Here is a 25068-nt window from a genome sequence, read left to right on the forward strand (position 1 = left end):
CACCAGCTTGCATTCCCACCAACAGTGTAGGAGGGTTCCCCTTTCTCTGCATCCCCGCCAACATCTGTCGTGTCCTGACTTGTTAATTTTAGCCATTCTGACTGGTGTGAGGTGATATCTCATTGAGGTTTTGATTTGGGTTTCCCTGATGCCGAGTGATGTTGAGCACTTTTTCATGTATCTGTTGGCCACTTGGATGTCTTCTTTGGAAAAATGTCTGTTCATGTCTTCTGCCCGTTTCTTGATTGGATTATTTGTTCTTTGTGTGTTGAGTTTGATAAGTTCTTTATAGATTTTGGATACTAGCCCTTTATCTGATATGTCATTTGCAAATATCTTCTCCCATTCTGTCGGTTGTCTTTTGGTTTTGTTAACTGTTTCCTTTGTTGTGCAAAGGCTTTTTATCTTGATGAAGTCCCAGTAGTTCATTTTTGCCCTTACTTCCCTTGCCTTTGGTGATGTTTCTAGGAAGAAGTCTCATTTACTTTTTAATTTTACTTTTCCTATTTTTTGGTTTTGTATTTTATGATAATAATGGTCCACAATGGGTTGGAAACAACAACCACTACAATGGCAATAATAATCACTTTTATTGGAGGTAGTTTGAAAAGTATAAATAGAATATGTCACAGAGTTAACCCAACCAAGCGGTGAGGAGACTAGGATATTCATCCAATAACTTCCTGTCTTTCATTGCTTGAAGGATGTTTTAGGGGCATTAACTCTCTGAGACTCCTTGCTTGCCCTGTGCAGAGACCGTGTTTGCTTTCACAGCCTTCAGGTAGAGTAGCAAGTGTTTTGCAGTAAGCACCAGTGTATGGGCAGGGCACTGACAGCATCTGCTACTAAGTCTGTAGGTTTTTTTCCAGCTTTATTGAGGTGTACTTGATAAATAAAATTGCATATATTTAAGAAGTACAACAGCATGATTTAACATACATATACATTGTGAAATGATTACTGCAGTCAAATTACTAAGTCTGTCTCTCTCTTTCCTTCTCTAGAAAAGATCTGATAAATTTGACTACATTAAAATTAATAACTAATCTTTATCCAAAGGTAGCATAAAGAGGAAGGGAAAACACACAAACTGAGAGAAGATTTTTATAGCCCACATAGCCAATAAAAGGATCAGTAACAAGAATATAGAAAGAACCTCTACAAATCAATAAGAAAAGGACAGTAATGTTCAACAAACACTAAAGATACTCAGCCTCTTTAGTAAATAGCTAAAAGCAAATAAAACCTCAATGAAGTGTTAGTTCATGCTTACTAGTTGGTCTAGGATTTTAAAATCTGACAATACTAAGTGTTTGTAAGGATTTATAGAGGTAGGAGCTTTCAGAATATTGCTGGAGGGAGTATAAATTGTTACCGCCACTTTGGAAAACAATTTGACTTTACTCAGTAAAGCTGAAGATGTTTATGGCCCTTAGTCTACCTGTCCTATTCCCAGGTACATGTGAGTGAAATCTTATAAATATTGAACTGAATGTCCAAAAATATTCATAGGAGCTGTGTTCTAAAATAGCTCTTCTGAGAAGTAGCCCTATCATCCATCTATAGTACATCTCACCATCTCCTAAATGACAAAATAAGAGTATATTCATAAAATGAATGAAATAAAATTACATGCATTAACATGGATGAATCTCAAACAATGTTGAGTGACAAATGCAAATCATATAATACAAATATTCAGTTTCATGTATATATAAAGAAAACCAGAAGAAACGAAATGATGTCTTGGGATACATGTATATATTTATAACTCCAAATAAAAATTAAGAGAATGATTAACATAAAATTCAGGTTAGTTACAAGATTGAGTGTTTTTTTGTTTCTTTTTTGTTTTTGGAAGGGGGAGAGAGAAGTCAGCAGTATGGGACACACAGGGTGCTTCAGTGAAACAGTGATGTTTTATTTCTTAGAGGGGATAGTGGGTACATGTGTGTTCACTTCATAATTATTTTATAAACTATACATTTATTACTTGTACTTTGGCTTATGATAGATTTCACAAGAGAAGCTTTTAAATAGAGTCAAAAGTCATATGAACAAAAGCAATAAAGTCCTAGGAAATGCAATTTGTAAGAAATTTTAGTAACATATTTTTAAGGGAGGGACATACAATAGGAACATCAATAAGTGAAGATTTATACAGCATTACTGATGGGAGGGCCCATTATAAAAAGGCATCATTTGTCCCTCAGCAAAGTGAAGAATACAATGTTCTGGTGGAACATTTTTGAAGTTTTGTAAAATTTTTCCAAAGCTCTTCTGGAAAAACAAATGGGGAGTGAGAGCCCAGGAAACTTTGCAAAAGAAGAATAATAAAAGAAAAGAACTTTTTCTGTCAGCTATTCAAACGTGTTATATGAGCACAGCAGAGAGATACTGTCAGAATCAGAGGCTGGGGCTCAGTGAAATAGAACAGGGAACCACACAACACGTCAGCATATAAAATAATCGAACATGCTAGGAAGATGACATTTTAAATCACTGGGGAAAGTTCTGACCAGTCAATTAATTGTCCTAAGAAAACTGTAAAGAACTGTAGTTAGATTTCTACTTTGTGCAATGTATAAAATACATTCCAGATAGATTAAGGAGTTAGGTTTAAAAGCAAAGTGGGGATAAATCAAGTAGGAGAACATACAGATGACTATTCTTCTGATCTGGGATGAGAAAGAGAATTTGCTCCAAACTGGAATCAGGAGAACATGTCGCATGAGTGCTAGCAGCTTGATATTCACACTCACAGCCTCCCCTGGATAGACCCTTGTGAAAACCGGCATCTGCATTTCTCCATTCAGCTCACTTTGCCCCTCTTAAAGCTTCTCGAAATTCCTGACTATTAGTAGATGGTTTCACCCTCGCTTCTCAAGAAGATGGAGCCCCAAGGACACCTCAACTCTCCTCTTCAAAGCAGCTGTACATTTTCTTGTCTTCTCTCACAAGAGGGAAGGTGCTTTCTCTCCACCCACCGCGATTCCTGCCTTTTTAGGACAGGACCACTCCAGTCATTTCCTGTCTTTCACTCTTCTACCTCTTACTTCAGTTTTGGATTTTTCCTGGTTGCCTGTAATTCCGCCATAACCTCTCCTGCCTTTGGGGGGTGGGGTGTGGGGGGGCGCTGCTGTGGTTCATAGTCCATCCCTGCTCTTCCTGCATTCCTGCCCCTCACGGCCCAAATAGCTGACTTGAGTAGGCACAGTCCCTCACCTTTGGCTCTCTCCTCCATCCTCAGCAGGAGAGCTGAGAGGCCAGCTTTCCCCCTCAATTACTCTCATGTAGGTCACAGGTAACCTTGAAGACAGTACATTCAGTGGGCAAATTGAAGCTCACAGTTTCCATGACTATCCAGCCACATCCGTCACTGCGAACCAGTCCCTTCTAGATCCCTTTTTGACTGCTTCCATGACAGCCCCCATTCCTGGTCCAGAGGTTCCTCTCTGAACATGGTTTCTTAGTTTCTCAGTTTCTTTGTTTCCTTTTGATTGTTAAGATGTAGTTCCTCTTGGCTTAGTCCTGGACCTGCGTTTTTGGTTTCCCTCTAAGCCATCACCCAATCTTGTCTCTCCAACTGCTACTCAATGTTGCCATTTGGGTGTTCTACACACACCTCAAACGAAGCATCATAAAACGCACCAGCTTCCTTTCCAAAACTAACCCTTCTGTAAGGATCCCTTTCTATGAACAGCACTCTGACCCATTCCAGGTGTCTAAAACAGACGAGCTGGGATCTTCCTTGAACATCGCTTCCCTGTTTCACCCTTATCCATCACCACCAAATCACATTCACTTAGCAGTTGCAAATCTCCTACACCATCTGCTTCTCTTCCATACCACCATCACCCCATTGATGAATTACCATCCTTTCTTCCCAGGATGGCCTTGCTTCTTCCACTGTTGTCCTCACAAAAAGCAACCCACCACATTCCAACACCTACCCTCTGTACTTTTGCCCTAGGAACTTTTACTAATCCATAGACTTTTATCTTCCACTTAGTATCCTGAGTTGCCAGACTAGATTTTCTCTGCTTGTTATAATTCTTCTGATACTTTGTGTGCTTACCTCACAGTCCTGATATTTGTGGCAAGGATGAATAGATAAGGGAAAGCAATTAGAGATCTGACAACTTAGAAGCTTGTAGATACCTAAAAGATTCAAGAAGCAAGTGAAAAACTGATAAAAAATATTGGTAACCTATGCAAAAAGAAAAGCGTATGTCTTTAAAAACAGATTATAATTACAAACTCACAAGACAACGATGGACAAAAATGAAGAGCCATAGAGGAAAATGAGAACAGGGTATAAAGAGCATGTTCATAAAAGAATCAATGCAAATGGCCAATTAAACTGAAAAAAAAATCTGCACTCTCCAGTTTTCTAAAAAGGATACACACACATACACTTAATTTTTTAAATAGGCAGTGTTGGCAAGGATTGGGAATAGTCATGTTCTTCTTTTGGGGAACACAGAATTGTACAAACTCTGTGGAAGGCAATCTGACAATACGTGTCAAAAGTCTTAAAAATAAAATAGTTCATCTACTTTGGCCCAATAAATTAATTTCCAAGAATTTATCTTTGGGAGATCAGCAGAGTTTCATGAAAATACTTATTTATAAAAATTCTCATTGCAGTGTTACTTATCATAAAAAATTCAAGCCAATTTTAATGCCCAATAATAATGGTGACTATAATGGGGCATTAAAATGCATGGCCCCAAAGAACATTGAAGGATTTTTAAAAATCTGTGTTTCGTTCAGTGATAAAAGAAGGTCACAACACAATATGTGTTTAATTTTTAAAAATATGTATATGCATAGGCATAAAAATACTGGAAAAATATCTCCAGTTATGGGGATTATGAGTGATTTTGTTCTTTTTTTTTCACCCTTTCTGTATATTCTTAATATTCAACAAATTCTGTGTATCATGTCCATAATGAGAAAAGCTAAATATATTTTAATTTAACAATAGGGAACTGATTGTAACATATGGCCAAGGCTATATCGAGAGAGGCATAGCGTGATGATTAAGAGTATATGCTTTGAAGCTCACAGACAGGTGTTCAGTTCCCTCTTTACAACTTAAGAGCTGGATGACCTTGAGCAAGTTATTTAATTCTCTTAGCCTCAGTTCCCTTATCAGCAGAAAGGAGATAATACATACTGGGCAAAGCTGTTTTGTGGCTTAAATGAAATAATGTATGTAAAATTCTGATCAAAGAGTAAGTGCTTAGTAAAAGTACCTGCTTTTATAATGCCAAAATATAAATAGATCCAGTAATGATTTACATGAATTCATGATTCCCTAGGGGGTTATAGCTGGAAGTTTGGAGAATCATTTATTTTATGGTTCAGCATCTTCCAGACTGTCGTAATGATGCTGGAATCCAGCAGGAGGACGTTGCCAAGAAAACTGACCTGGTTACAAAAGCAGCCTAGGAGAGGTTTTGCTCATTAGGGCAAAATGCTGGCATGGGTCATTTATTCACCTACTCTACCAACCAGCAAATGGTTATTAAGCATCTACCATGTGCCAGGCATTAGAGACTCCGCAGCGAGACAAACTAGCTGCCTTCTTGGAATGAGACAGACTTCTTGTAACTGGATTGAGGTTTCAAGACACATAGATCCTGTAGGATTCAGGACTTAGGAAACTAAGGAATATTGGAGACAACTTGACAGGGTCAGGAAAATGGCAGTGAAGCTCACTTTTGCATTCCTCAGTTACCAGTCCTAAGGCAAGAGTCTGATTCTAGAATCCCACCCACTGGGAGTGCCGTGGTCTACTGATGTCCTCCCTGTGCTGGTCAGTTTAATTCCAGATCAGACTTGCTCAGTCTGCAAGATAAAAAGCCATTGACTATCCAGGAGAGGAGTTTGCAAACTATGGCCCATGGGTCAAAACCAGCCAAGTGTCTTTTTTTTTTAAATAAAGTTTTATTGGAATGCAGCCACATCCATTTGTTTATGGATTGTCTGTGACTGTTTTTGTGCTACAAGCACAAAGCTGAGCAATTGCAACAGGTACTGTATGGCCCACAGAGCCTAAGTATTCATTATCTGACTCTTTATATGAAAGCTTGGCCAACTGCTGTTCTAGGTCAACGGGGCTGGGGAAATGGGATGGAAGGTGACATCAGGTTCCTAACTTTTCCCTTCTGTAGTTCCAGGAGCTGTTCCCCTAGAATCCATCCAAGGAGGGCCCTTTGAGGAGAAGATCTACATCCAGTGGAAACCTCCCAATGAGACTAATGGAGTCATCACACTCTATGAGGTAAGAAGACCCTTTTGCTGTACCGCTTGGCTTGGCTTTATTTAGTTTACTTCAGCATGAAGTTGGTGAGTTCCTACTGTGTGCAGAGCTCCATTGAGAGCATGAAGGTGAGTGAGAGATACAACTTACAGAGGTTTCTGACAATGTAGTGGGAAGGAAACACAAGGGCATACAGTTGAACTGCTTGATAGCCCCAGTGACAAAGAAAACTGGACATACCGCACATTGAAGTGTTTACTGATCTCTTGAGAAAGGAGTCAGCACTCAGGGAGGCAGACTGTCCCAGCAGAGCCAAGAAAACCCCCACTTGGCAAACAGTAGTGACAGTTCACTTTGTCTGGAAAACCACAGTGCTCACATGATGTTCATCCTACACCTGTCGGTTTCTGCGCTTCCGGAATAATCCTAGTGTCATTCTCTACCCTGGGGCTGCATGATTCTTGAGCCTTAATATCGCTCTGCAACTACAGCATACTTTATTGCTGCTTGGATGATGGTGTCCGAAAGCCCCCTCCCGGCATTAGCAGGGCCTTATCATGTCAGAGGTGGAGCAGAACCTCCTCTGGGAGGAAGGTACCCATCAAGCCAACACGACGTGGCTTCCTGAAAACTTTCAAACCTAGAACAAAGTGTGTAGGGGTCCATTGCAAAACCAACACAAACAATAAAACTTCAATAAGGCGGATGGAGCTGAATTCTAGTACTGAGATGTGGTCACGGTTGACTCTCCTCCCACCCCGCATATTCGGAGACCCCCGGAGACTGTGGCATGGGCTGCAGTGGAGAGCTCAGCAGTGCAGAGGTGCAGAGGGAAGAGTGGAAGCCAGAGCTGCAGGGATGGAGCCCAGCATGCTGGCCGTGCCTCCACGGTCTCACGTGACTTCCGACAGGTCTTTCTCTCTCCAGGCCTGCTTCCTCCCCTGCAAAATGGGAGTGGTGATGGCTGCTTTAGGAGGGTCCCTCTAGAGGGTCTGAGGTGGGAAAGGTTCCAAGCATCCCCAGGCTGAAATGTACTGCAGACACCCAGGGCTCACGCAGGAAGGTACTGAGAGGTATTGAGGTGTCCCGAGAGTAAGCTGGGGAAGAATATCCCTATGTAAGGGAGGAAAGTTAAAGAGTATTGGTGAGGGAGAACTATTTAGGTGAATTTGATGGACACAAGAGCTCTCTAGAGAGACCTGGAAGGACCTCAGAGCTCTCCAAGAAAGCAGAACACCATCCATCATGTCCAGGTACTGAAGAAAATGCCTTAGCTCACCACATCTAGCATTCCTCAAAAGAAGAGCTGTCTAATGCTCCATCTTGGGACACGGGGTTGGGGAAGCTTCCTTCCTGGGGAACCCATTAGAGGAGGGAGGGACCATATTGACCGTTCCAGAACATGTTCAGTAGTACGTCACTGGGGAAGAGAGGGACTGGATCCTTAACTGAAACAAAGCCCCATCATTTCAAAGCTACCTGTCATTCTTTGTGAAGCAGATGCTGCAGTCACACACACACACACACACACACGCACATACCTCTGAAATAGACATCTACTGTGTGTGGCAACCTGCTCTTTGTAAAGCAGAGGGAAGGGACCCAGAACTTAGGGAGTTAAGTTGCTTGGTACTATTACGTAAATGGCTCTCTATGCCAGATGTTCACGATTTTTGGAATTCACAGGCCAGTAACATTTCAAAAGGTTTGGAGGACCAACATACAGTTCTTTAGCATTTTTTATTAACATCATTTCATAAAAGACATCATTTCAAAAATACAGAAAGGACATAATTTAAGAATAAAAGGCAGTCCTTCAAATTGAATAAATTTAGCTTTATGAATAACTCATGAGTCTCCTTATTTTCTCTCTTTTTGCCTTGAATTGAGGACAAGTTTGTCCTGAAAAGGCCCTAGTCCTTGTGCCTAGCTGCACTTGGAAACCACTGGGCTGGGTCACGTGGCAGGTGGAGTCCTAGCCCTGCACAGACCGACTTCTGCCTTGGGAGCAGTATACTTCTTCCTCTAATGGGATGTACACTGGGCTGGGCTGGGAAACCCACTCATGCCGTTCTATGAGGAGAAGAGAGGAATAGATGGAGAGAGAGCAAGGGAGCAAGCCCAGCTGTGAGGGGCATGCCCTGTTTGAGCAGCAGCTCCTTGAAGTTGAGGGCTCATTGTATGGCACACTCTCTGGAGCTCTGGGCACCAAGGTGGGCACAGATTGGGGGAGTGTTCCCTTCTTTTCACTGGTGTGTGAGCCCCGAACCTTGTACATTTTCAAAGACCAGTCATGGGGGATGCTGGCATTTCTGGGATGGACTGTCTTGGACAGAGCTCTGGCAAGATATCTTCAGATAGATTTTTGGCTGCTCTCTGGGCTGTGATTACAGAGAGCCAGAGACAGAAGGCTGTAGCTGTGTGACTTGTTTGTGAGCTCTGGGGGGTCACCTTCTGGGAGTATGCTAAGCTTCTTGGATGTTGCTGTGAAGGGAGCCAGGGAGGTTGTGGGCTGAGGTCATTGTATTTTGAGCATAAATGTGGCTGTGACCATGTGCTTCACAAGCTAGTGGGGCCTCAGAAGGTAAGAAGGCTGGCTTTTGAAGTCCAGCAGCCTAGTTCTCAACCCTAGCTCTGCCACTTGTTTGCTGTGTAACTGTGGGCACCTCAAGTAGCCTCCCATTTATATTGATTTATAAACATCTATTTCTGTTTAATGCTGTATTTGGCATTTAGAAATAGCATCAGTAAATGTTAGCTCTCACAGTACATAAAGATAAGGAAATTGAAACTCAGGTCAAGTACTGAGACCAAGCTCATAGAGCTGAGGTGGCAAATTTGTGGGTCCTGAATTCAAGTGTGGTTGCCTTGCCCCTTACTCGGTGTGGTCCATGGACCGGCAGTATTGGCATTACTGGGAACTGGTCAGAAACACGGCATCTCAGGCCCCACCAGACCTCCTAAATCAGAGTCTCCATGTTAGCAAGATTCCTGGGTGGTTCACATGGGCATGAAACTTGGATAAGCAGTGCTCTAGACCACACCACTCTTTAGAAAATTTCAGCAACTGGTAAGAGACTATCCTCCTGAGCAGAGACACGGGGAGTCCCTTCCACTCTGGGCTCAACCCATTCCTGCTCCAGATCATAAGCAGGAGACCTTGCTTTTAAAGATATTATAACAGAGTATGTGTTTATGAGGCAATTTCCAAATTTAATTAGATGAAACCAATTTGATTTTTAAAATCAGGTTCTGGTTGTAATTTCTAGAGAGGAACCCATAAATTACAAATCACCCTCTTCTGGTCTCAAATAGTATATTTTGTGACAAAGAAAAATAGGATAACACAAATAGAAGAGAAATCTAGGATTCTCTGTACCTTCCTATATATAATCTTGGACTTGGCGAAGTCAAAAGCCAAGAAAAGGGGCAGTGGATGTAGTAAAGGAGGGTTATGACTATGTGAATATTGTACATATTATTCAGTGCAGTAGGTTCAAGTAAGTTTAAAAAATTAAATTTCCTTCCCCGTGAGTCTAAGTCACAATGTCTGGGTCTATCCTTGGACAGTTCTTCCAAATCTGAGTGGCTTTGATTATGTCTCATTCTGTCTCTGGGCTTCGTCCCCTCTTTGTAATATGAAGGTGCCAGATTATTCCAGGCTTCAACTGGGTAAGAATCAAGAGAAAAATAAATCCATGTCAAACCCATAAAATTAAAGGTTTCTACCTCATTTTGGAGTTGCTCTGCTATTGAAACTTTGCCTGTGGCCAGAGTCTTTGAACACAAAGCAGTGATGACACTTGAAGAAAAACAGCTAATGCAAAGGCCCTGGGGTAGGAATGACTTTGGCATGTTTAACAAATAGGAGGAAGGTCAGAGTGACTAAAGCTTCATAACATGGATGATGATGATGAGACCGTGGGGGAAGTGTGTGGGCAGGGTCAGGTTGTGCAGGGATTCTAGAGTTTGTGCTTTATCCTTAGAGAAATAGAAAGCCCTAGGAGAATTTGAAGTAGAGGAATGAAAGAATCAGATTTATATTTTTTAAAAGATCACCCGGCTTTTATGTGGCTAATGGGCTGTGGGTACACAGGCATCTTGGAGACATCTGGAAAATGTGCCAGAGGCAAGGACATTTCCATTACCTATGATGCTGCAATGAGGGCTCAGCTCTTTACTGGAAGATCTTGTACCCAGGTGGAAGATGGAAAAGCTTTGTCACATCTGCCTCTTTCCTGCTGCTAAACTGGTCTTTGATGCCTTTCTTTCAGTCAGGAGTTCTTATTTAGATGCACTCCCTGGAGCCATGGACCATGAGACCCTGGACCTCCCTTCCCTAAGGAACGGGAGTCTAGCCCTGTCCCTAATGCCCCTCTGAGGCTGTGAAATGGTCTAATTCTCCAGCAGTTATGACCTCTCTCCCTGCCCACCGAAGTGGGAGCTCACAGTGCTCATCGGAGCCCACCGAAGCCAGCCTCACCTTCACTGTGACAGGAGGCATTAGGGTGAATTAGACTCTGGCCTACAGATCCTCGGGGATTTGTACTTTAGTGGGCCATACAGAGTGCATCTCTGTGATCGGTTTCCTAACAGAGTGACACATAGTGCCCAGGGTTGGGTAATGTCAGAGGCCTCATCTCCACAAACCAACACATCAGCATCAGACATGCAGAATCTCAGGCCCCAGCCCAGACCCACTGAATCAGAGTCTGTGTTTTAACAAGATCTCCCGATGATGCATGTGCATATACAAGTGTGAGAAGCACTGGCCTAAGACATCTTACACGTTCACAGCTTGGACCCAGGAAGTTCTGCCTGATAAAAACACTGTAGGCCTTGAAGGAATAATCCTTCTGTGTGGCCACTGAATGAACGGAGTAATATCCCTGCTCACATGGGACCCGAGGGCTGAGTAGCTTCACCAGGGATGTGGACATCAAGCCATTCCCCTAGACTCTTCCAGAGCCCTGCTTGGGTTTGAACGAGATAGCAGGGTTCCCCTATCCAGGGCCTGCATGTGAAGGTTGGCATGGTCTCTCCCGCTCTGACTTCGCTCTTGTAAACAACACAACTCACCCAAAACAGACCATTGCAACTGCAGACGGGTGCTTGCAGCCAGAATGGGGTCACAGAGGAAACAATCCAGCCAGTTGTTTAAAAACTCTTCAATAAAATCATTCAGCGGCAAGCTGTTTGGAGTTCATGAAAAACAGTAATCAATACGCGTTTCAATTCAATTAATTGTTCTCGTCTCTGTCCAAAAATAAAAATCACACAGTGTGAGGGAATTGGGCCAGAAGATGTTACACTAGCAACTGGGTTAACGAAGTGTGAAAATATTTAAAATTCAGACACGTGAAGCTTCCCAGTAAGCCTTGCTGTGGAGCACTCAGAATCACCAAGTTTCTAATTACAGTGTATAAATCTGAGAAGCTTAAAGGGAATGAGAGGACCCTAACGAGGCAGGAATGGGTGTCTTGATTATGCTAGAGTTGATTGACATTTATCTTGCAAGCTATTCTAGGTGCCTGGCATTCAGAGTTAAATAAAACACAGACTTTGCCTCAATAAAACAAGGCGGCATTCCCGTGTGGGAGCGCTTTGAAAAGTACGATAGGTCAGAGGGCTGTCAATATTTTTCCAGCATACAGATGGCTGGATTTGATCTGAGCAAAAAGCAGGGGCCCCAGAAATGCACATTCCATCATAGCGCATTACAGTAAGGCTGAGATTGGGAGGGATTCTGCCTGGGATTGGAGCAGGCACACAGGGATGGAGAGAGGGGGCGACTGTGGGCATGGGCTTCTGAGCAAGCTCTCACAGAGGGAGGCCCCTAGGAGGTACTGACTCAGCTTGGATGTTCAGGCACACCTTCCTTCTGTCCTTTGGCTTGGCCACAGTGGCCTCTTAGGGCTCCCTCTTCCCCAGACACACACATGGCTCTGGTCCACAGAGGGACAGTGGGGGGCGATGGAATGTGGTCCTTATGAGCTGGAGGTGGTATAGGAGGAAGTGACTAACACAGCCCAAAGCAAGAATTTTCATAATTCAGGCTGGATCTACGTTAATTAAGACACACAATTTGCATAATGCGGGCGGTTATTGGGTATAACTTGAGCCAGGCTCTAACTAGGAAAAAAAAGCTCTTCTTTCTTTTGAATTAAGCCAGATATGTGGGAACCATTCATTCCTCCCCACCTGCCACACATCTCATGCTCTAGTAAGTTTGATTGCTCCTCCTGCCAAAATAGACACAGGTTAGGTTGCATGGCCCCATCTCTACCACCACCCTGCTCTGAGCAGTCACCCAATGCCTGGATCATTTGAGGACCTCCCTACCCATCCCCTAACCCCCACTCACACTATTCCACTGCACGCTTTGGCCAGACGGAACATCTTAAAGGTAAATCCGATCACATACCTTTCCTGCTTTGGCTTGGTCTTAACTTTGAGCCCTGAATGGTCTGGCCCCTGCCTGCCTGCCTGTCTCTAATGTCATCCCCAGCCCCTCTTCCCCTTGCTTCTGTGTACCAGCCCCCCTGGCCTTCTGTGATTTTCTCAATCCCACCGAGTTCTCTCCAGCTCATGTGGCTTTGCAAATGTCATTTCTTCTGCCTGTAGCAGTTGTCACGTTATAGTTCTCACGACTGGCTCCTTCCTCTTATTCACCTCCAAGAGACGGGTTCCCTCTCCTGTCCACTTCATCCAGCAACTTGCTTCTTTCTTCCCTACAATTTTCACAGTCTGAACTCATGTTGTTTGTGTGCTTTAGTGTCATCTGTGGGACCTTTAGGCTCATAAGAGGGTGGGCCACGTGATGGTTATTTGATGTGTCACTGTGGCTGAGCCAAGGTGCCCGGATATGAGGTCAAACATTATTCTGGATATTTTTGTGAGGGTGATTTTGGAGAAGATTAACATTTAAGTCAATGGACTTTGAGTAAAGCAGATGGCTTCCACAGTGTTTGTGGGCCTCATCCAGTCTGTCAAAGATCTGAATGGAACAAAAAACTGAGCATTCCTGAGCAAGATGGAACTCTGCCTGCAGATGACCTTCAGAATTGAACTGTGTCAATGGCTCGTCCCTTGTTCTCCAGCCTGGGAGCCTTTGGTCTTGAACTGATGATGGCCATGTATGTTTTTGCTTTTCATTGTACATTCAGGACCTAAAACAGAAGTTTGCACATAGTGTGTGCTCAATAAATACTCCTTAGGTGAATGTGTAGATTTGTGCTTTGTCTTAACAAGGGGTAATGGTGAAAGTTTTATCTAACAGTTTTAGTGGTTTCAAGCTTGACTGAAGTTTCGAATCGTATCTTGAGAGCCCCAAAACATAAATAAATAGGTAGGTAGATACATAAATGGATAGATGGAAGATAGATGGATGCCTGGGTCTCATTGCAGTCCAAATAAATCCGAATCTCTGGGGAAGAGTCTTTATCCGTGTGGGTTTTTTTTTTTTTTAAGTTCCTCAGGAAATTCTAATGTACATTCAGGGTTGGGGAAAAACATGCATAAAATGAATCCAATAAATTCACTCTGATATGTTTTCCTAGCCAAATACCAGCTAAATAAACATAGTCTTGACTCTGGCCTTCCCTTGTCTTCATTTGACTCTGCCAGAATCCAACATTACCTAATGTTATAGTATAGCTAACTCACCCATAAACGGACAGGTGCTAGGTAGTAATTATCCTAAGGCTCAAATTCCAGAAGTGCTGTGGCCTTTTTTCCTCACCGTTGCTAAATAGCTTGTGGAGTAACTGAAGGCACACAGAGCCATGCCAGTCTGTCAGTATCCTGTTGTGTCTTACCTCTGGCATCTTGCAATTCTGATGCTGGAGCCCAGCACAAACTTTACCCTACGAATATTTTCCCCTCCCCTGTATGGGAGAAATTAGTTCTGTTGTTTATTTGCGAGACTAAAAAAGACATACATACACACAAAACTCAATAGATCTGCCCAAAGGGCTTCTTCTAAATCTTGGGATTTCTGGCACTCAGAGTCTGGAAGGAAAGGAAGTTGTGTTCTGATGTGAGTAAGTTGTATTTATGTAAGTGAGACCATTAGAGCTGCCTGTCATCCACTTGTGGAATATCAGGAATGCCTGTATATGCACCTCAGGGTGTTTCTTTTTTCTATTACAACTTGGGTGTTTGTGGAGGAGCCAGGTAACGTGACAGGAGGGGATCGACGGATGTATGGCACTTGTTACCTGAAGAACAGCAAATCGTGTTCTCCTGGCAGATGGGGAGCCTTTTGCAATAAACATTAATCATCGGGTTAGCTGTAAGAAAACAGAAGTTGCTGCATAGAGAATATTCCCTCAGTGTGCACGTGTGGATGAGTATATTGGTCTTGGTGTGTGTGTGTGTACGAGCCTGTACGTGTGTGAGTTTATGTGGTTGCACACTGGCATGTGTACACACAGATGCACTTACGTGTTCATCTGCATGTGTGTGAGACTGTATATGCTCAATGGCATCCTCAGAATTGCTCTGTTTCTTTGGAGAGTTGGCTGTTGGAGGCACCAGAGACACCAGGGGCTCTGTCTGTCTGCTCCCAGGCTGGAGGAACTCCAGGGCACCGCCTGTCCGTGCCATAAGAATGTCATGGGAGAAGCTCCCTGCAATTTCCGTAGGCTCACTGCTGTTTCTCATGCCCTTCTGCCATAATTCCTCTCTTAAGGAAAATTTTGAATTAAAAAAAAAATCCACAGGTTAAACTTGAATCCCTGGCATTTGCCGTTGTCCTCAGAGAGTGGAGGGAAGGAAATGACAAGGTAGTTCTGCATTTGGCACAGCCGGGCTCTCCTTCATGTTCCTTACGTGGCAGGGAACCTGTGTTTTGATGCGCTGTGCACCCAGAGGACCGTGTAGAGAAACAGCTGTACACACAGCCACGTAACCAGAGATGGAACCCTCTCTTTGGCTACATGGTCCTTTCAATAAGCTGCGCCCAGCAGTGGTGTCTAAGCTGCCAAGTGCCTCTTTAAACATCATAAGCCGTTCTCTTTTCATCTCCGATGTTTTACCTTGTTCCTCCTGTTGGAATTCCACCCGGACTGGGCAGTGCAGCGTGGCCTGCTGCTTTTAACTGGCTGCCTCTTCCGTTTCTGCTGTGGTCAGAGCAGCCCTGTGTTTGGGACCCAAATGAAGGGTGATTGCAATTCTCGTCTATCATAAGGACATCGAAGGTTTCCTTCTGGAATCTCTGGAGGCTGGAATTCAAATCTGTGATTCAGAGATTATTCTTTCATTGACCTCAGGAGCTAGCCAGTGGCTCTCCTCCCCTCACTCTGAGCTAAGGTCCCCTTTTCTGTGACTACTACTTCTTCACGCTCGATTAAGAGAAAAGTAGTTCCTTAAAACTTAATACCCAAGTGAGGAAAAGTAGTTCCTTAAAATTTAACACCCAAGAGCCTTGGCCTACATCGTGATGGACTCAATACATGCATACATACATCCAGCAGGCACACATACATGCATACATATGTACAGCACACACACATACATGCATGCAAACAAGCACACATACACACATACAGGCTGGGTCACCTTCAGAGCCCTTCAGAATGTAGGTCATAACAATGGTTATTGCCTTCTTGGTCTTCTTTTTATTTTATGTATATTTTTAGCATGCCCATGTCATTTCAAGCCAATAATAAATTATGCAGTTAGGAAATTTAAAACTGACTTTTAGTTTGCCATGGCCAAGTAATAAATTTCAGTGAGTCCCTTTCCCTACCTGGGCCTTGGCTTTTATATCCAAGACCTGGGAGAATTGGACCAGATAGCTTCAAAGGATCCTTCCTGTTCTGGCCTACCACTTGGGCCCCCAAAATTGAATTATTTGTACTCCTAGTTTCATGAAACACTTTCCTCACTGGTCTGTGCATGACCCTCATTTGTACTTACTCTTTATTTCATTTTTGTAATAACGTACCAGCTACCGAGGCAACCAGAATTTTGAGAGTATCTTGTATCTACTTATGAGCTACTTTCATTTCAACCTCCTGACTCCGTGCTATCCTGAATCCTGTATATAATTCCTTTTTATATACCTTTACTATTTGTATGCATTTCTTAAAGGCATATTATTTTGCTTTATTAGTCTCTTAACTTTAAGTTATAAGTTGTATATAATCTTTTGAAACATTTCAACTCCATATTATGTTGCTTCCAGTCATCCCTATTGATGAGTGTAGCCTAGCACATTCATCCTGACTGCTGTATAATATTCCATTGTGTGAAGATATTACAATGCATTTATCCATTAGTCTTTGATAGGCATTTGGGATTGCTTCCAGGATGTTGCCTTTGTCAACAGTGGTCATGAGCATCCTTGTGCATATCTCCTCCTGTATATGTGTAAGGTTTTCTCTTGAGTTTATATCCAAACTAGTCTCACCAGCTTATACTTATGCCAACAAAGGATAGGCACTCCTATGATTCCAAATCCTCTCCGGTATTTGGTATTGTCAGGATTATTAATTTTGGCCAGTTAAATAGGTATAAAATGGCATCTCATTGTTGTATTGCTCTGTATTCCCTGGATTATTAAGAAGGTTGAGCATATTTTTGTATATTTGTTACTCATTTGCATTTCCTTTTCTGTGGGGTACCTATTCATATTTCTTGCCCATTTCTTATTGGATTACCTGTTTTATTATTGATATGTAGTAGTCCTTTATATATTTTTGATACTGTTTTGTCAGTTACATATGTGACTTGCCATTTTTTGCTTCTTGTAAATTATCTTTTGATAACAAAAGCCCTTAATTATATAATATGACCAATTTTATCAGTCTTGGCACATTTAGTTAGCACATTCTGTGTCCTTCAAAAGCTTTTCACGAAACCAAGGTGACAAAGATGATTCCCTATATTCCTACTAACAGGTGTATGGTTTTTCTCTCTGAATTTGAGTCTCTGATCTATCTGCAGTTAATTTTTGTGTATGGTGTGAGATGGGGTGCAAAATTCATTTTTTTCCGTGTAGATAAACACTTTTCCCAGGTCCTTTTGAAAATCTCCCCTCTTTTTCCTTGATCCACCCAGCCATATCTGACATAGGCCAGAATTCCTTAAATGCATTAATTTGTTCCTGAGCTCTCTGTTCCATGGGGAACCCACACATCACAACCACACACAGTCATAATTATGATAGTTCACACTTAATCTTGATCTTTGACAGAGCCCTCTCCTCCTCGTCCTTCTTCAGAAAACTCTTGATTATTCCTGCTCCCTGTGGTAGTTTTAATCAGAATGGCATTGAACATATAGAACATCATGGGTGGTAGTTGACATCTTTACAATGGTAAATCTCTCTATATTTATTTAAGTTTTCTTTATTGTCTTCTAAGGTTTTATTATTTTACCTACAGAGAATAATGCATTTCACATAAAATCAGAACTACTAGCTTAGGTCTCAGAGACCTTGTATCTTGCATTTTCTTTTTCTCTCTTGTCTCACTGACCTTCTTTTATGTCCTCCAAATGCCACATTCCCTCATACCTCAGGCTCCGTGCATACGGAGTTCTCAGCCAACAGAAAGCTCTTCCACCTCCTTTCCCATGACTAACCCATTCTCATATGACAGGAATCAGTATGCATACTACTACCTCAGAAAGGCCCTTCCTCACAGTCTTACTTAAGTAGGACTCTACCCACTCACTGTTGTTCTCTAGCACTTCCTGTCCTGAAAACATGTATCACAATTCATAAGTACTGTGTCTTTATTTATAAATGTGTCTTCCTGTATTTTAAGTGTCATGAAGGCAGGAAACACATCTGTATTACTCACTGCTTGAGAACTCAATGCTGTATGCTGTACCTGGAAAAGAGTAGGCACTGAAAACTTTTTTTTTTTTCTTAATGAATGAAGGTTAGAGAGGTTCTTTTTGATGGCTAGGGTAAAGTGATGGTGGTTAAGAGTAACTCTTCATATCAGTTAACTGACAGATATAACCTGATATGACCATAAAAAATCCTAAGATACCAGACTACATGAGGTTCCAGTGACCAGTGAGTTTACATTGAACACATAGAGCTCCACTTCCAATAGGTCAATTTGTCAAGGTGACGGGTCTTTTTTCCAGCTATATCTCAAGTACCTAAAACAGTACCTGGCATAAAGTTGGCGCTCCATAAATATTTGTTGCATGAATAAAACTGTCCTCCAAACTTCAATCAGAGTGAAGAGAGCATATTTAAATATGGATTTCTTTATGATGGCTTGATTTTTTTTAGAAGAATTTATTCTTTCTTAATGTTAGTGACATTGTAACATTACATGGTGTTGGGGAGATGGAGAGAGGAAAGTAACCCCATTCCCAGGCCCTCACACGCCAACCATTTCACATGGGTTTGTTTTTTTTCTAGTCTTTGTGCAATTATATCTCTTGTGTGATTATGACCACATTGCAAAATTTGGGTTTTCGCTATGTCAAACATTTTCCAATTTCAGTGTAATCTACTTAACTATCCCATTTAATGACTTTCTGATCCCCTGAGTACAGAGGCTGTATTTTACTTTCTAATCATTCTATTGTGGGGTATGGTGACTGATCTCCCCAGAACATAAGACAGAATTTTGGGGATATGGTACAAATGAACTGGGATCTTTTTAAACAGCTGGTTAGCAAAGTTTGAATCTCTGCTTTCCTTTTCCTTCTCGGTAGATTTGTCGGTAGCAAGCAGAGACATTCACATGCCTTCCATTGATTGTAGAAATGAGCTCAGAATAATAGCCCTCTTCATTCAATAGGAATGGATCTGAGGGAGGAGATTAGAACAGTATGCACACATCTGGATGGAAATCTATAAACCCAAAGTTAGAAGGGGTAGTTCTGTTTTTCCTTCTTGTTTTAAAATTTAAGTCTCCGTTTGCTTATTTCCTAACAAATGGAGGTGAATATGGGGTATGTGTGTGTCCCCACTCCTCCCTAATACCATTCCCATGGTAGACATCAATAATCAATCAGGCCACCCACTTCCCTTGGACCTTAACATGGCCTCAGGACCCCTCCCTCAGAGCACTCTAGGTGGTTGTCCTAATGTCATCTGTGATGCTTAACTGCCCTTTTGTCCTTTCCCACCCTCTGTGTGAGCGTAGCATCTGCAATTCTGGAAGGCAGTTTTTTTTAATGATGGTGCTACTGCTTGGGATATGGTACCTGTGCTGTGACTTCCTTCCAGGGAAGATGCTAGAGGGGTGTAACTTAACACTGGAGCAACTCAGCTAGAGTGTTTTCACAATTCTGACTGAAACACAGGGCCACAGGAGGATGGGAGCATGCATGGTGGTTTCAGGACTGTGTTTGGAACTTCCCTTCAGGACCCTCTATGTATAGTCTGCTTTTTGCAGTCCTCACCAACACATGTATTCTGTAAGATTAGCCTTCCCCCAGCCAATTCTTTTAACAATATTACAGGAAGTTTGGGTATCAGAGAAAAAAAAAATCATGTATAATCTCTTCCCCTAGCATAACAGTTATTTTTCCTTGTATTTTATCTTTAATACGTGCACATCTTTTACCTATAACTATAATTACATAAAATTTGCTATCGTAATTTTTCATTAAGCATTTTATCACAATTATGATGCTTTTATAGCATCATAGAAACAGCTTATCTTTTATAATGACTTCATAATTTCCCATTGAGTGTATATACCCTAATTTACTTATCCATTCCACTACTGTTTTTCTGTATTTCTGATAACACGGTAATGAACCTAGTGTGCACATGTGGTGTTGTGTGATGGTGGAAAGAGCATGGCCTTTGGATTCAAATCCTGGTTTGAATATTACCTGTTAGATGGAAGACTTTTGGGCAAATTAACGGCTCTGAAATTGAGTTATATTCTTAAACTTCTTTTTTTTAATGCACATAGGAGAAGCAATATTCAAGCCTACAGTTCAGGACTATTGTAAGAATTAGGTGTTTGTCGCTACCCAGTAGTCATTCAGAGTCATGGCTGGCTTTCTTCCTCCTCTATTCCATGTATTTCTGTCTTAGACATTCCCCCACATGAAATTACAGGGTTGAATAGAATGAACACCTTTGCAACTCTTGATAACATATTACGAGATTGTTCTCCAAGTATGTGAGATTGCACCAGTGTGAGCGTGTGTTTTGAGTCTTGTGCTTTTATGCCAGTCACTCTGAGAAGCAGGCCTTTGGCAGCCCACCAGAGATTTATGTCAGCTTTCATGATCCCCTCAGAGCAGGCTGATGTGTGAAGAGCTCATCACACATGTTGGCACATCCATTTGCACTGTCCAAGGATGTGCCGGAAACACTTTTGCTTCATCAACTCATTGTTCGCTCCCTCTCCCCTTTGCCCTTAAGTAGCAAGTAAAGCACCTGGCCTCTGACAATCTCCCAAAAGGTCCTGGGGGCCCCACAAGAACTCAGAGAACTGGGGGACGCAAAGCTAGGTTTTTGTAGGCTCTGCCACCGACCTACTTGGGTACCCCACCAGGCACGCCCTCCCATGGCCTCGATTAGCTAATCTGGGGAAGAGCACTTGGGTGGCCTCGAAGGCTTAACCACTCAAAGCGTGTCCTCTGTCATCAGCATCATCTGGAAATGTGCCATCTCAGGCTCTACCCCAGATCTGAGTCAGGGTCTGCACTGTTATAAGACCCCAGGTGATTGCAATGCTCTTTAGAGATTGACACATAGAGCACTGAATTCTCTTCTGGCCAAGACTTTCTATCCCACTAGGAACATTTGCTGGGAGCCTGAGTTTAGAACCGTGCTCTCCCTGCACCATGACCATACCCATCTCAGGATTTCCCTACCAGTGCTTGTGGGTCTGGGTCACAACAACCACTACCTTCTTCCCTAAGGTGACCAAAGCCATTTTGCTGAAAAACAGATCTTACTAGTCACTCTCTTGTTTAAAAGACAGCTGTAGATCCCAGTGGCTCTCAAGATAATTGCTGAACCCCTCTTTGCCTTGACCAGCAGGTCCCTCTAGGAATGATGGACCCCTTGCTGGCCTCCCTGGCATCCTCTCCTGGTTTTGTATCCCCCTTCCCAAATCCCCAGGCTTTGCTTAAAAGCCACACCACACTCCCCATGTTCCTATCCTCCCTCTCTAGGAGCTCCTTCCCAAGCCTCCTTTCTTGTATTTAAAGCCTGTGCATCCTTCAGAAGCACGCTGAAGGGCTTGAGGATCCTTCCAGGGTCACTTTGTTCCTCTGAACCACCTGAATTAGAGGTCCCTTCTTGTTATGTTATTCTAGCACATATTGCCCTATACTGTGATCATTTATTTCTGTATCTGTCTGCAACTAGGCTCAGAATTCTTAGACTTCCAAGAACACGTTTTATTCCCTCTTGAGTTCCCAGAACCTGGCGTATGGTAGGTCTTCCTCCTGGTCTCTCCATCCTTCTCTGCCTGCTCTCAGGAGATCGAATCTCAGACATCACTGAGCTGCCTTGTCTTCTTTTTGTTCAGCAGAAGAGTGCTCTGCAGCAGATAGAAGAAGGGGGAGGGAGGGGCCGTCACTGCTCCATCTCCCTAGAGGAAGGTCACCACTTCTCTCAAGGTGACCTTCCCTGTTACAGAAATTGCTCCATCCTCTACCCCTCTCTCCCATACTAAATCACCCCCTTCCACTGCACTGTGCCCTGTTTCCTTCACCCCTCCTACAGTGTACATCATTCCTTTATCAAACTTTCCTTGAATTATCCATTTGTTTCCTGCTAGGACCCCACTGAAACCCCTGTTATCAGTGTCACGTACCACTCAGAATGCTTGTCATCACGTAATTGACCTCAAGCCTTAAACCCTCCCAAGTGAGGGTCATTATCTCCATTCACTGCTGAGCCTTGGAGAGGGGGTGTAACTTGCCTAAGGTCACACAACTAGTAAGGGAAACCTGGATTCCTGGCAGGATGGATTTCAAAAATCGTTCGCTTAACGAGTCAGTCATGGTACTTTCTCTTAAGGCACTCAATAAATAATTATAGAATTGAGCCAGAGCTCCCAGTCATGATCAGTCCACCCCCCTGGGGTGGTCATGTTCTTGCAGATGGGGGTTCAAGAGGCAGCTTTGGGACAAAATGGGAGACTGAGGTCTGGAACCAGCATGGGCCTGGAAACCATCTTCACGTCTTCATTGTGTCTTCCCAACCAGAACCATCAAATCCTGGAGGAGTGGCACTTGGTCAGGACAAGGACCTGCCCAGGGAGGTGGGTGGGAGAAAGCAGGTGGGGCCAGATTGGGAGCAGGAGGCTTCCTGGCCCTCAGCAGAGGGGGCTTCACCAGCATGATTCTGTTGGCAGATCCCATTCAGCCTGAACATTTTTGCAGCTGAACAGAGGTATTTAAAGCCCTGGCCCTCCCCTCTTTTGCAACTGAATGGCGTGCCATGCCCCGATGGCTTTGGGAGGGTTCTGACATGAATTTCTGACACAAATATGCACTGTCTGGTATGACAGTATCAAAGGAAAATTGCAGAAAGCAGATTGGCATTATATTTCTCAGTAGTGAAAAAAAGTTTCCCATTCCAAATCAATTTTGGGGAAAAAAAAACAAAACCTTTTCAAACATTTGCAGAGCAGTGTTAGAATGGGCAGGGCTCCCTATAAAGAGGGCAGTTATGAAGTTTCACATTTTCAAATCAATTATGATCTTTAAATAACAAGGGAAGCCTGTCCCGGGCCACGAGATGATGCCTGCTGCTTATAGAAGGCATCATCTCGTGCCTTCGGAGAACCCAGTGACCATGTTCAGTTTGTAGTTTCTGGGGAGCAAGTCCAGCCCATAAGTGATGGTTTTTGGTGCTCAAGGCAATGCTGCTCCAACTGAAGTCTGTGGAATCCCACACATGGGGACATCTGCACATTCCTGCTTGGAGATGTGCAGGTTTTCCTGTTTGAGAAACATAACAGGCTGAAAGGCCTTTTCCGTTTTCTTTAGTCCTTAGCTTCTGTGGTACTTTTTAACCTGAATACATTCTTGCTATATAGTAAGTGCTTAATAGACAGTTCTAGAAAGGAAGGAAGGGGAAAGGGGAGGACAGAAGAGAGAGCAGACCTGATGACCCACATCAGCTGCTTTCAAATCTGTCTGAGCTTGTAAACCTTAAAGTTTTGCAAAGGTCCAGGTCCCCTTAAAGCTGCTGAATCAGAAACTTCAATACTTAGAATCGGAGCCCCGAGGAGTCCCTCTTGCAGCCAGATTTGGGAGGCACTGAAATCTCTCTGATCCACCCTGCCCATCAGCCATCAGCGTAACGCATCAAACACACAGGCCAGCAGGCGTGGACGGCCTTGCACCAGCAGAACAGTGTGTGAGCTCCTGATGTGCTCCTCAGCCTTCACAACCTTGTTCGTCTCCGGTCTAGACATCTCCTGCTTCCCTCTCTGTGATCCGGCAGCATCTTATGCAAGCTGCCCTTTGCCTCTGTATTTCTGTGTATATTGACACTTTGCCTTCCAGGCCCCTCTCCCTTACCCATTTCCTGTTTGCTGGGGTAATGCCTGCTTCTCAGTCAGCTCAATCGTTACCTCTTTTCAAGGAGATTGCCTCTCACCTTCTCCAACTGGTTTTTGTAGTCTCTGTGCAATATCCCAGGGTATATTTGTCATTGCATTATAGAAGTACATGCATGCGTGTGTGTGCGTGCGTGCATGCGTGTGTGTGTGTGTATTTGCAAGTGAGTGAGTTGCTAGATCTCAAGGCACGGACTTTGTCTTACTCACTACGGCTTCCCCCACATCTAGAACAGTGCTAAGCACACAGTGGACGCTCAAGGGATACTTGAGAAATGCCTGACTTTATTTGGCCTCGTTTTCTCCCAGAATTGACCCATATGGCTTTAGCTCTAGCAGTAAGTTATTTAAGGTCAGAAATATGGAAAAGAAGTGTCTCCCTAGTCCTTGTCTTCCACTCCTGGTCTCTTTCTCTTCTAGTCCTTATCTGTTTGCCTAATTCTGTCCCCTTGCATGTATGCATCACAGATGCGTACCTTTCTTTAGCTTAGGATTCTTACTAGAACCATCTCCCTGTATATCTTGTTGCCATCGTAGATTCCCACGTACATTCTTGTCTTGGGAAGAAAGATGTTGCTAAGGATTATTTTATATTTGTGTTCTCACCTGAAAAAAAAACAACACACATGCCCACGGCTGCAGTGACAAAGTCTATTTTGCCATGCCCAGGAGCAGCGCAATTTGCTGTAATTGCCCTGCACTTGGCGTGGTCCTGGCTGCCGCATCATCCCCGTAGACACGGAGTCCGATGACACCAGGTCTTCATGCCAGAACTTCACTCACACGTGTAAATGAGAAAATCATTCTCCAATGAGGCCTTCAGCAGGTCATCCTGCTTGCTGTTTGAGGCTTTTAAGACGCAGAATTCCTCTTCTACCATCCTGCAGATTCCATCAGGCCAGCATTGCTCAAGTGGGGAGAGAGAGGGAGATGCAAACCGTCAGTTACTAACCTTGGTACTTTCTGCCAGGGGCTCCGGAATCCATTGATGGGAAACATATATTCCTGACCTGTAGAAGTCCTGGGGCAATGCCTTTGCTGTAACCTTGAGAGCTGCAATCCTGGCTTTGTCAAGTCTCTATCCGTAAATGGAGAGTATTTGTTTGCAGGGAGAAAGTGCACCTGTAACACTGGGATTCCAGCAGAGGAAAGCAGGGTTTTCTTTGTTGAGGTTTGGAAAAGCCTCAGTATCTAAAGTCACAGCAACAAAAATGTTTTTGGGGAAAAACAAAAACCAAAACAAACACCCCACTTTGAGATTGGTCCTTTCCACATCCA

General features: G+C 43.1%; 1 protein-coding gene across 1 annotated transcript in view; it reads left to right on the plus strand.

Moving 5' to 3' along the window:
• Positions 1–25068, plus strand: part of PTPRT (protein tyrosine phosphatase receptor type T) — a 337632-nt gene that overhangs the window by 17813 nt on the left and 294751 nt on the right. Inside the window, exon 5 of the mRNA XM_081832270.1 lies at positions 6183–6292. Coding sequence (XP_081688396.1) covers positions 6183–6292 — 110 coding nt within the window. The remainder of the gene's footprint in view (positions 1–6182; positions 6293–25068) is intronic.

This window comes from Leptonychotes weddellii, chromosome 10 (genome assembly GCF_054177405.1).
Source record: "Leptonychotes weddellii isolate Sample4059 chromosome 10, ASM5417740v2, whole genome shotgun sequence".
Lineage (NCBI taxonomy): Eukaryota > Metazoa > Chordata > Mammalia > Carnivora > Phocidae > Leptonychotes > Leptonychotes weddellii.